Genomic DNA, 12,343 nt, shown 5'->3' with positions numbered 1-12,343 from the left:
TCTTACACCTTCTCCCCCTGTGTGTACCCCCATCCGGCATATCTATTCTCTTGATTCGTCCACGTACAGGACAAGACGTCTCGGTAGGCCCAAAGGGAAACTACCCCGGCTTCGATGCAGGGTCTTGAGGTACAACAACCTTCTTCTCTTTCTCTTGCTACCCTGGTTCGAGCCCCTACTCACCGGTGTGGACAATAGACGAAACTCTTTTAGTCAGTCCGACTTGAGCCGTTCTAAAGCTCTGTCGTCGCCGGGATGAACCCCCACTCTCAAGTCTCCAAGTTCCATGGAGATATGACTTGCTTCAGGTGCTGCCTTGTCCCTGGCAGCTATACTGAGCCATCGGTAACCGGCTCAGGCTAAGACATCCATAGCCACTGGTCGTGCCTTGCGAACTACATCTGCATGCGTTACGTGGCGATACCACTACGGTGTCAGCAGCAGGCCTCAGTAGCATGCAAATCCTACCTTTTCTGGAAAGAAACTGGCAGTTCCGCATCTGGTGCCATTCGATTGAATAGGCGCAAGTCTAGGTTGCAACGCCGGTGGCCATGAAACTCATTTCGCAATGGCTGCATCTCGGGACGGCGCGAGTAGAGCTTGAGCTGGAGCTTCACGGTGGAGAGCTCTCCCTGTAGTGGAGGCTCGGCGCAACCACTATGCATCATCTCGGCCAATTACAGAAACATGGGCCTCCCACCTCGTACATGGGCATGCGGGGTGAAGGTCACTTTGACTTGGGAGGACCCTGAGACTTGGTTGGAGTCGAGACAAGTTGGTGATGAACTGAGTGGATTCACTCCCACCTCCATACACGCCCATACCCACGCCGGATGCGATAATCAGACAACTAAGAGATGGAGTATGATCGAAGGTGATTGAGAATATGAGGGTTTGAAAAGTATAAGAAGGGTGGTTCATCTCGCTCAAATCGGGTTTTGTTCATCATCCAACAATCTCACTCTTCAACACACACAAACAACACTTACCACTTTTTTCGAAGACCTTCTTCACCAACAACTATCAACATGTCTCCCTGGTGAGCTCCCCTCTATCTACCTCCGCATCTTGATGGTTATCAAGCCTGAAAGAGTTGCAATGGTGAAGCACCGAGCATTCGACTAACAGTATCTAGCTCTTGCTGTAACCACGAGGCCTCTACCTGCAGCTCCAGCTGCTCTTGCTGCAAGGTTAGCTCCTCCTACCAGACACCATCTTGTATATTGAACAGTTTCTGATTACTTATAGCACTAAATTCCTTCTTCCATCACCAACGACACTCGCCCATGACAATCACACTCGCAGGCCTTTAATGGCCATGCTTCCAGGGTACGATACAGGAGGGCATCTAATGCGAGCTCAACGAGGAAGTCAGTACAATGGAAAGGAAAGAAAGAAACAAGAGACATGCTGGTGATGGACTGGAACTGCCAAGTTTCGATAGCAGCACAGTTTAGAGACAATTGAAGCTTGCATGCCTTGAACATGTACCTCATCTCATGTGACATCTTGACTCGCCTTGCATGAATCTTGACAATAGCACATAGATCTCGATTATTGTGGTTATTATGGGAACGACATGATATCGTGCATGGTGAGTATATTAGAGTTTCCTAGCTCTAGACTAAGCAACGTCACACGCAAGAGATAGGAGCAGATGATGCTTGAGAAATCTGAGATAGCCGCTACAACCGTTGGAGGCTAGGCTGGAAACATACTAGAGATGGATAAGATCAGATGAAATCGACCCCTCTTTTGGGCTGTTTCATGGCGACGGTCCGTATTGACATGGGCGTGTTATCATTTACTCGGCAAGATATTTAGATGTGAAGGAAGAGAAGCAATGGTAGAATATGTGAGTTATCGTGGCGATATAGGGTAGTGTCTAGAAAAAAGCAATGTTCCCCGCTTCAAGGCCGACATGATCTACACCAGCCTGTTCTATGCGGGTGAATCCACTGGTTTTATATGCCATTCGAACTCCTACCTCGATGTCTTGATGAGAAATTATTCTTGAACAGGGCAGTGTCTTCACAGTAGGATTCCGTCGCACTCATGGTCTATCTTTAGCGATAGGATCATCTCCAGCTGCGGATCAAGCCAGATCCTACAGGGTCCATGGTGTCAAAGCGGTTGATCTGAGTGAGATTCAGTGATCGCTATGCCATAAAGGGTTTGAAACCACCCAATAACCCACTTGCACAGCTCACTCAGCGCTTCCCAATACAGAGCACAATCGTCAGTAATTGTGAGGCTGTTTCACAATCATCAAATTACGTCATCGTGAATCTCCGCGTGCACTCTGCATCTTTTTCAACCAGCCAAGTCATTGCCAAGTGAGGCTGTGTATTACCAGCCTCGTTCACAAAAAAAAAGGCAGGCTCTTTTCATAAATACAAAATAACTTGGTTCTTTTTATCTTTCTGGTGGTATTATCGCCCAGGTTGAGAATTGACTCCCTGTGGATGTCTCAGTTGATCCTTGCTGTGTTCATCTCGGATCGAATCTCGCTGCCGCTTTTCCTGCCAATATCTAATTTGAGGCGAGTAATATACCATCAACGACTCTTTTCTTATATTTGAAAGAGTCTCTTCTTCTTCTTCTTCTTCTTCTTCTTTACCGCTTATTTCTTTCTTCTCCTTCTTTGTCTCCATCACTTGGCCCCCAAGCCCCGCTTCACGAACCAACCTGCGCCGCGTCCGAAGGAGTTTTGACAAGTTAGTTGATCTCGAAATAACCGCCTGACATTGAAACTTGGCAGCGGCTCTGCATCTTTTTATAGCGACCGCCTACGTACTTATGCTCATCATTTATCAAGTATTTGGCAACAACTCTCCCTTTTTTATTTGTCTCTTCAGCGTTTTATTCCCCTGATTTAAACGCCACTAATAAGAAATCATTCCCTGTTCCTTTTCCCTTGATTCTTTTTTTATCCTTTGACGCCAGCGCCAAGAGTGGAGAACCGGAATCCAGCAGCCGAGACGGGGCCCCGAATTCACGGAGCTTCAACGGCGCCAAAACGACTTCAATCTTTGGGCAGCCGAACCCAAATCTCACCAAATCTCAACTCCCTCACCATTGTATGTGACAATGCCGGATATGCTGGACCCAGGCACACCGACCATCACGCCTCCCGTCTCTCCAGGCGGTGGCGTCGAGAGACGTCGCTCACGGAACCCTCTCAAGAACATGATGCAGCATCTCACTGTGGATCCTCCCCCGCCTGATGATGATCGAGAGCCCAGGAGGGCTTCTCTCATTCGGAGGATTAGCTGGCGCAAGAGTCGCAGCCCGTCAGCGCATTCTGATAGATCAGGAGGACAGCCGCAAGACCCTAACCTGTGCACTGCGTGTGCGGGCTGGGCGGCTGATATCGACTCTACGTTTGACACCATGGATGATTTCTTCTTGAGAGCTTTGAATCCGACATCTGCGGATACGTTTGAGAACAAGGAGCATTCACTAGGCCGGTTAAAGGAGCTCGAAGAGAATCGCTTCATCACAAAATGCCCCCTCTGCAAGCTCTTCCTCTCAGTGCACATTCCCAGCGAGGGAGAAGGCGATCTGTATCTCTCTGGTTTCTCAAGCCGCGATACAAATTACCTCATCGACAATCAGAGCATGTTTGAACAGGGCCACTCAGCAAAGAATAAGATGAGAGGCGTCAGTCCCGCATATCTAGGCGTGGTCCCCAAAAAGAGCGGCGATGGTGCGTTGAGCTGGGATGTGAGCGCTGATTGGTTCCGCGGGTCGGGTATGCTCTATCGAACGATGCCTGAGCCACCAAACGAACTTCTCAGCGCTAGATCAGAAGGGAAGCATTCACGTGCGAATTCTATGACCGATAATGCCGGTTGGCAGAAACATGGTATTTGGGGTCGTGAGTTGGAGGGTGTGATTGATATGAGCATTGGAGTGGATTGGCTGCGGTTCTGCGAATTCTATCACCAGGGAAGATGTGGCCGAAAACCTGTTACGCGGGAGATGCCGGGGTTCAAGCTCGTCGACTGCGCAAAGAATCCTCCTCAGGTGGTCACTGCTTCTATCACGGAACGATATGCGGCGTTGAGTTATGTTTGGGGAAACAAAACGACGGAGACATGGCCCAAGGTTATATGGGATGCTGTCATCGCGACCAAGGATCTCGGTATTAGATATCTCTGGGTTGACCGTCTATGCATGGAGGAAGTCCAGCCCGCTGAGCGGATGCAGCAGATTGCGAGGATGGACGATATCTTTGAAGGTGCCATACTGGCTATCATTGCCGCTTGTGGCGAGGATGCGGATTATGGTCTTCCTGGCGTGGGCTCACGAACGCGACTGGCTCAGCCAAAGTACGAATTCGTCAACTCCAGCATCACACTTGTGTCGAGTCTTCAAGATCCACGGTTGGCCATCAAAAACTCAACGTGGTATCAGCGAGGGTGGACATATCAAGAAGGTCTCCTTGCGAGACGGCGCTTGATCTTTACGGATCAGCAGATGTACTGGGAATGCGAGGGCATGTGCTGTCCCGAATCACTCATCCTACCGCTAGAGTACTACCACGACATGGAAGAGCAACGAATGTGTGACTTTATGCGTCCTGGTCTCTTCAACGGTGTGTCGTTTGTTGATGGCAGTTGGGAGCGTTGGAAGAGACTACCAGGCAAGGCTGAAGATCCAAGCACGCTTAGTATCTTCCGAGAAGCAGACCAGCACATTGGAAACTACACACGACGAGACTTGACGTATGACCGAGATTCGCTAGATGCGTTCCTCGGCATGCTGAGACGTCTCGAGACGACCGTCGGCCGCGGAAAGATGTTCAACATCCTCGGCATTCCCCTCTGGGCACCGCAGATGGACCAAGGCCCAGCAGTCCAAGGCCTCCCACGCACCCGCGACATCTTTGCCCTCTCAACATGTTTCTGGCACCACAAAGAAGGCGTCATCGCTGCAAGACGTCCTCACATGCCCAGCTGGACATGGGCAGGTTGGAAAGGCCCCGTTGATCTCTACTCCTCTATCACAGTGGTAGATCCCGACACGAAAGCCGTTCAACGCAAGCATAACCATCATCACTATGTCTCCGCCACACACGTATCACGCAACGACCCCAATTCTATCCGCTGGACGTACTCACCCAACATCGTCCTCGTCAACCGCGACGGAAGTGTAGCATATGACTTTGGCGCCTCGACCGCCGTAACAGGCATGCCCCCCTCACCACCGAATCTTCACATCCGCCCCTACGGCATCCACGTCCCCAACCCTTTCGTGCTCGACCGCGTAAAAGCCCGTTCTCACCCCGACGGATGGATCTTCAACCGCGTCAGCGTAGACATACGGATGAGTCGCGGGGCGGGTTCGATGCGCGAGTACATCGAGCGTCATGCGCGCGGTGAACAGATGACGGTGCTGTGGTTTGTGGAGGAGGCGCTTGTCATGCTGCTCGTTGTTGAGAGGACGGAGAGGGAGGGCAGGATCGTGTGGGAGAGGGTTGGGAGGATGAGGATGGGGTTTCCGGAGGAGGCGAAGGATGTTGTTAAGAGGTGTGGACGGTTGGAGAAGATGGTGGAGGAGTTGCCGCTGAGGAGACTGGGAGATGATATTGTTATTGAGTAGGGGAGTGTGTTATTAGGGTAGTATATATTGTAATATCAGGCATTTCGAGTGATATGTTTTGGTGAGCGAACCGAGTAGATGTTTGGTGAATGGAGCGGTCGTTGTTTTGATTCAGGTTGAATATGTTCACTGTGAGTCTGGCCAAGTTGTATTGTAGAGATATCCCTAGAAACGTTAGTGAGAAAGGCCTGCATGAGGCCAAAATCTTTATACTTATCACATCTTCCTTAGACCTGTGTCTTAAACGATGAAAGAAACAATCTTAGCCGCTGAGAGTCAGATTAGTCTTGAGTTGGGCTACGCCATTCCGACAATCGGCTGAACGCTGGAACTCCAGATTAGAGATGAAATAAAAATTAGATAATTCGAATTCTTGTATGTCCATACAAATCTCTTCTGTCCTGTCCATTTCTTCACAAGTGAGTGGTTGTTTGGCTCAGCTCAGGCACATCGGAGAGAAGACCGAACAGGGCAACTCTCTTGCCATCGGCAACATGACCGTGTCGATGCCGCGGTGCCACTCGCGCCAAAATAGCCCGAGAGAACGGGGGTCATGATGAAAGGTGAGGAGTCCGATTGCGGGGACTGATGTTGCACTAAGATGATCTGCAGATACTACCTAAAGATATAAGAAGACGGCGCATGATGAGCCGACGATAGCAGTAGAACCTCAATCTCAATTGTATACTGTAGCAATCAGCTTTATCTCCCTAGACTGAACAATTGCAATTGTAACCGCCATCATGAGTGATCTCGCAGCAATGGAGTCTGAATCTCCCAACATCCCACCCCCTCGAGGTAACTATTCACCCTCATCCTCACTCTCTCACACAACAACAACACTCACTAAACAACCCCAGAAATCCAACTCCCCTCCTCCGTCCCAACCCTCGACCAAATCCTCTCAGCAAACGACTTCTCTCTCGCCGCGCAAAAAGCGCTATCACCAAAAGCATGGGCCTTTTACTCCTCCGCCGCCACCGACCTCGTCACAGTCTCCAAGAACAAGGAACTCATCCGCCGAGTCATGCTGCGCCCAAGAATTCTACGAAATGTCGCTGAGGTCAGTATCAAGAGAAATATCTTGGGTCTGGAGAGTACGGCGCCGTTCATCATGTGTCCTGCTGCCATGGCGACGCTGGCGCATCCGGATGGTGAGCTTGGCTGGAGTAGAGCAGCTGCCAGTGAAGGAATCTTTGAGATTGTAAGTCACATGCCCTTCTTCACAGTGAATATCTACTGATCTTGTTAGATCTCAAGTAACGCTTCCTACTCTCTCCCCAACATCATCGGCGCAGCTCCCTCAGGACATCCCTTCTTCCTCCAACTCTACGTAAACTCCCACCGCCCCAAGACAATCGAACTCCTGCGCCGCGCTCGCTCCCTCGGTATAAAAGCCATCTTCGTGACCGTCGACGCCCCAGTACCCGGAAAACGCGAGGCCGATGAACGAGCTCCCCAAGCTGTTGTTATAAAATCTGCCATGAGCGGTAGTGAGAGCAGTAAAGATGGTAAAGGCAGTGGACTGGGACGGTTGATGGGTCAGTATATCGATAAGAGTCTCTCGTGGGAAGATTTGGAGTGGATTAGACGGGAGAGCTCTGTGCCGATCGTGCTGAAGGGTGTTCAGACTGTGGAGGATGTCAAGTTGGCGGTTGAGTATGGTGTTGAGGGTGTTATGTTGAGTAATCACGGTGGAAGATCTCTCGACGGGTAAGTCCTATACCATAAGTCACTTGAAGATGGCGATTTCTCACAGATTTACAGTGCTCAAGCTTCAATTCTCATCCTCCTCGAGGTCCGAAAGCGGTTCCCTGAAGCTTTTGAACATCTTGAGATTTTCATCGATGGAGGTTTTGAGCGCGGATCTGATATCCTCAAGGCTATTGCCCTAGGAGCTACTGCTGTTGGAATCGCAAGGCCGTTCTTGTATTCGTTGGTATATGGGCAAAAGGGGGTCGAGCACCTTTCACAGAGTAAGTTGACTGAACCATGTTTCTGTGGCAGTGACTAACGTGCTGTTTAGTTCTCAAGGATGAGCTTGAGACATCGATGAGACTTGCTGGCATTACTAGTTTGGACCAAGCGACTCCTGAACTTGTTAATACCTTGGATGTTGACCATTTGGTTACGTCTGGGCGTATTGAGCCAAGTTCAGTGTCGCGGAGAGTCAGGGCTTCAAAGCTGTAGGAGGAAGTTTGCAAGATGTTTGGCTATACCCATTATAAATTGATAGAGATAGAATCACGTAATAAGAAGATCCTACGATGAAGCCTTTAGCCTCTCCTGAAAAGCCTTGACAGCATCAACCAACTCCCCATCCCCATCCAAACCAAGGCCCTTGGCCCTACTCGCATCAAACCACGGCGGCCAACTCTTAACAATCTTATACAACGCCTCATCCTGCTCCTCCTTAACATAACCCACCGCCTCTTTCCCGCCAACCTTTTCGACAGCATCAAGAATGTCCTGAACGCTAACAGTGATACCCGGAAGATTCACAATCCTCGACTCCCCAAACGTCTCCGCAGGTATATCTTTGATCTTGATCAGGTTCTTGATAACAGTCGCAGGGCTGCAGATCCACATTGATATATCCTTCGGCACGGGGAGAACGTTGGGAATACCCTGCAGACTTTCGCGGACTATTCCTGAGGCGAAACTCGATGCTGCAGCCGAGGGCTTTCCAGGTCGAACCACCACCGTTGGCAATCTCACGATGCGCCCATCGATCAAACCCCTTCTCGAAAAGTCATTTACCAGCAACTCAGCAATGAGCTTCTCCGCACCGTACGAAGATCTCGGCTGCGGCAGTGTCTTCTCAGTAACATATCCCTCCTCTGGTCCATAAACAGCACAAGAACTCGAGAATACAACTTTAACTCCGGGGAGTTTATTCCTCAGAGCATCGAGAACGTAGCGGACTGAATCAACGTTGACTCTAAGACCGAGATCGAGATTTGCTTCTGAACCACCAGACATAAGCCCGTGGAACAGATAGACTGCTTGAAAGGGCTGAGATGTTATGAGTTGTTCCACGACAGAGGGGTTGGTGAGATCTGCAGCGAGAGATGTGATGCGTTGGGCGTGTTGAGTTGGCACAGGAGGTTCAGAGATGTCGGTTATTGTGAGATGGAGTGAGGGCGAGGAGTCGAGAAGAGGAGCTATGATTTCTTGGCCGATGAAGCCACCGGCGCCTGTGATGAGAATATGCTGTGTATTGGCCATTTTGGTGTTTGGTATCGGTAGACTGGTTTAGTGATTGGGTTGGTGATGAATGAGAGTGAGTCGATGTGTTTAGTTTAAATGGTTGTCTCATCGGATAAGATTGATCCACTATCGCGGGGTGAATGAGGTTATCCGTGTCCCCCGCAAAAGATGATGCGGAGTCGACGGAACGAAATCCGAGATGCACAAACTGTGGAGGTGAGCATCATGTAGATTGGGGGAGCAGATATGATACATCTCTAGTCATAGGTCACTCAGATACGTGGCAGTTTTCCGATCGCGGAGTGTATAGCGGATAAAAATATCTCCTCAGCTTCATACCCAAGCCCTATCACGTACAAACAACAAGGTATTCCCAAACAAAACGCCCATTACCCACCCTATTGCGGCCTCATCCCATAAGCAGCCTCAGGATACGTCGGAAGCGACTGCCCTGAAGCATCAACCGTAAACATACTCGGATCGAACCTGAAAACCGGCGATAGCCCAAAGCTCATATCGTAGTCAAAGAACGTATCCCCATCCATGTCAGTGTACACCTGATTCCCCGGCATCACCATATCAACATGCTCAACCGCCGCATTGTTATACACCGCAGGCTGCACCTGTCCCAGGTCCGGCGTCGCGAGCGTAGCAGTCATGCGCTCCAACCCGCCCGCCATGAGATTCGCAAGATGCCATTTGCCAGCTTTCAGCGATCTGAACTGCCGGACCAGGTTCGTCGTTAGGTCGTGGACGCGCTGGCGCTCGATGAGATCGCTGCCGTACTTGACTGCCACTTTTATGAGGAACATGCAGGCAAAGGCCGTCATGGAGAGCATGTACGAGGGCATTCCTACGATGCCGACTGCGACGTCTGGGTCGGTGATTATGAGGTCGATAATGGCGGTGGCGGCGTTGACGGCTTGCATGGCGCATTCGAGGAAATAGTGAGGGATTGGAGCGTCGTTGGAGAGACCGCGGAAGATGTGTGAGTAGAGATGGATCTGGGCGAAGTTGTAGTGAAGAATTGTTCCTTTTCGAGGGAATGAACCAATTTGGGTCCATTGCTCTGCAAAGAGTCAGTCAGTGTAAGTCGGGGACAATCGTTGATGCTGACTTACCAGGTAACTCTCCCATCCATCGAGTATACCACTCATCAAGCTGCCGTCTGAACTGCAGGATGTGATTCAGGTATACCCTCGGAATCGGCTCACCCTTGTCCGTACCAAAGAGCTCTCGAATATTTCGCAGAATACTAACCAGCATAACCTGGCCAGTCAACCGCTTATCCTCCTCCGTCGCAACCGGTGACTTCAAGAACTGCTCCCATCCCTGAATCGACGAATCCTCCTGGACGATCGAAGGCCGTCCATACAAAGTAGCAAGGTGCTGATCACAGATGTACAGTATATACCACAACCGCGCACAATCCGCCGCTTCTTGACTCTGCTCCTTAATGGCCTGATTATAGCTATTGTGCAAGTTACACTCCGCCGCGCGTCGAATAGCATATCCCGAGAGCATCCAAGAAAGATCGCTGAGCCAATATGAAGCAACACACATGGCGCGAAGATAATCACGGTCAATGCGGCGCTCAAACATTGACTTCTCCATAAGACGGCGGAACTCTCCGCTGCAGATCCCGTAGATATTGTCGGCTTTTGGGTCGTGCAGTGCAGCTACTGTGAGTGTAGCAGCGGAGAGAATTGGACTTTTGCGGCGCAGCTCTTCGAGGGTCATGTATCGACAGCCGATTCCGTACATGTATCTATCTAAACGGTCGCGATACAGAGAAAAGAGACTCTCTGCATCTGCTAGCGAGAGTGCGCCGCGAGCGATAAAGTCATTGATGGCGTTTCCTTTTTGGGCTTCAGGGTTATCCGGTGATCGAAGAGCACTGAGTTTAGTCAGGGTATAGAGTGAGTGAATAGGCACATAAGGAAGCCCCTCGTCCTCAGGCGTCGCTTTGGGCGAGTTATCACATGAAGGGCCGCGGAATTCCTCTTGTGATACAGAGAGATGACGCGATGAATTTGCATGGTCGTCTTTGGGTGGGGACCCTTCTTCTCGGGAGTTGATGCTTTGTAGGGGTGGAAGTTCTGGGAGGCTGAGTTTGGTCATGACTTGTCTTAGAGCGCTGTGCATTTGCTCTAGATCTTGGACCACTGACTCGGAGAATCTGAGCTGTCGGTTATTCTGAAATGGTGAGTGATGAAGGGGCAAGACTCACTGTGACTTTTCATCCATGATGGTTTGGAGGCTTTTGCTCAAGACACAGCCTAGATTTCTCTCTGCACATCTCCGACATGGCGGGCCACTTTCATCCATCAAACATTTGATCTGCCACACAATTAGGTCTCTCTCACGAGAATGTGCGGCAGCTCTCACCTTGTGTTTTCGACATGCTGCGCACGCCTTGATCTTGCGTGAGATCTGAGGAACAGTACCGTCATTAGACACCACTCCCGTGATACTCTGCCGATGAGAAGCAGTTCTCCCATTTCCATTTGGCAGAGCTGGCGTCGGGGCCTGTCTCGTCAGCCAATTCTCATAACAAACACATCAAGACGTACCGCCGCATCAGCACTGGTCGCTCCAGCAGAGTCCGACCACGTTCTCTTAGCCATCATGAATCCTCCTGTTTCCGTTTTCACTCCCTGTCAGACCGTGCCGCGTCAATGAGTCGATATTCGCGACCAACCCCTGAACACCTTCAGATCGTCACACAGCAGCACAGAATCGCTTATCTCTTAGACATATGGCTCATCGGCATATGCATATCGCAGGGGTTAATACCCAGGGGGGAATTGATTGCAGCGTTTCGGCAAAAAAGAGATTCAGTTCTTCAGGTTAAAAAGAGTCCAGCAAAACGTCCAAGTTAAATGGGGAAATGTCCCCCGACTTGGACTAATTACCTCGGGCCAATTAGATGAGCTTTATTGTGCTGAAGAGGACCCGTAATTTGCCTCCCCGCAATCGCTGAGAGTGCGGGGTAGCCGAAGTAGGAATTTAGAGGTTGACACTCAACCTGGGACTGGCCAAGACTACTGGAAGTAAGGTAGTTGAGAAACTCATCAAGCACCGCTATATTAGTCGGTGTAGTTTTGATTATTAGTCAGATTCGAGGTAGAAACTGCCATTTCTAGTGAATTTAGTAGAAGATAAAGGGTTGATCGCTTCCTCATGGTTATTCACAAACATAAAGTTGTTATGGAGAGTTGAACCAAGTACCTGGAAAGAGAAAGATCTGATTGCCATGGACTTTGCTAGAGATGACTGAAGGAGGACACCGCAGGATTAACATAAATTATTACTGTTAGGAGAGATTAAATTCGGATAACAGCTTGGTCAGATTGGCCATGGTCCTTTGTTGTAACACTGTACCTTATGTTAAAGTACACAACGAACCGCTATAACGTCGACCGTTGAATTCAAGACCCACGAGTGGATGGAAATCGTCCACTCTCAACGCGTCGATCATAGCAACGTTTATTAGCTGCCTGGTCAGAGCACAGAAAGCACGTCA

The 12,343-nt window shown here is 50.0% G+C and overlaps 4 protein-coding genes across 4 annotated transcripts; 2 read left to right on the top strand and 2 right to left on the bottom strand.

Moving 5' to 3' along the window:
* Positions 1–3,099: 3,099 nt before the first annotated feature.
* On the top strand, positions 3,100–5,607 carry FSUBG_3041 (uncharacterized protein; the record flags this gene model as incomplete). The annotated part of the gene is made up of 1 exon (XM_036680880.1): positions 3,100–5,607. One exon carries the CDS (start codon positions 3,100–3,102, stop codon positions 5,605–5,607), a length of 2,508 nt encoding a protein of 835 aa, XP_036541289.1.
* A 743-nt stretch (positions 5,608–6,350) lies between these two features.
* Positions 6,351–7,797, top strand: FSUBG_3040 (L-lactate dehydrogenase (cytochrome); the record flags this gene model as incomplete). Its single annotated transcript, XM_036680879.1, has 5 exons — positions 6,351–6,405; positions 6,468–6,811; positions 6,860–7,320; positions 7,375–7,583; positions 7,634–7,797. 5 exons carry the CDS (start codon positions 6,351–6,353, stop codon positions 7,795–7,797), a joined length of 1,233 nt encoding a protein of 410 aa, XP_036541288.1.
* A 72-nt stretch (positions 7,798–7,869) lies between these two features.
* FSUBG_3039 (alcohol dehydrogenase) lies at positions 7,870–8,835 on the bottom strand (the record flags this gene model as incomplete). The annotated part of the gene is made up of 1 exon (XM_036680877.1): positions 7,870–8,835. The coding sequence occupies one exon, from the start codon at positions 8,833–8,835 to the stop codon at positions 7,870–7,872; it is 966 nt and encodes a 321-aa protein (XP_036541287.1).
* A 380-nt stretch (positions 8,836–9,215) lies between these two features.
* On the bottom strand, positions 9,216–11,064 carry FSUBG_3038 (transcriptional activator of proteases prtT; the record flags this gene model as incomplete). The annotated part of the gene is made up of 3 exons (XM_036680876.1): positions 9,216–9,886; positions 9,939–10,996; positions 11,048–11,064. 3 exons carry the CDS (start codon positions 11,062–11,064, stop codon positions 9,216–9,218), a joined length of 1,746 nt encoding a protein of 581 aa, XP_036541286.1.
* Positions 11,065–12,343: the final 1,279 nt, after the last annotated feature.

This window comes from Fusarium subglutinans, assembly GCF_013396075.1.
Source record: "Fusarium subglutinans strain NRRL 66333 chromosome Unknown NRRL66333_c0000027, whole genome shotgun sequence".
NCBI classification, from domain to species: domain Eukaryota; kingdom Fungi; phylum Ascomycota; class Sordariomycetes; order Hypocreales; family Nectriaceae; genus Fusarium; species Fusarium subglutinans.
This window is presented reverse-complemented; position numbering and strand designations above follow the sequence as displayed.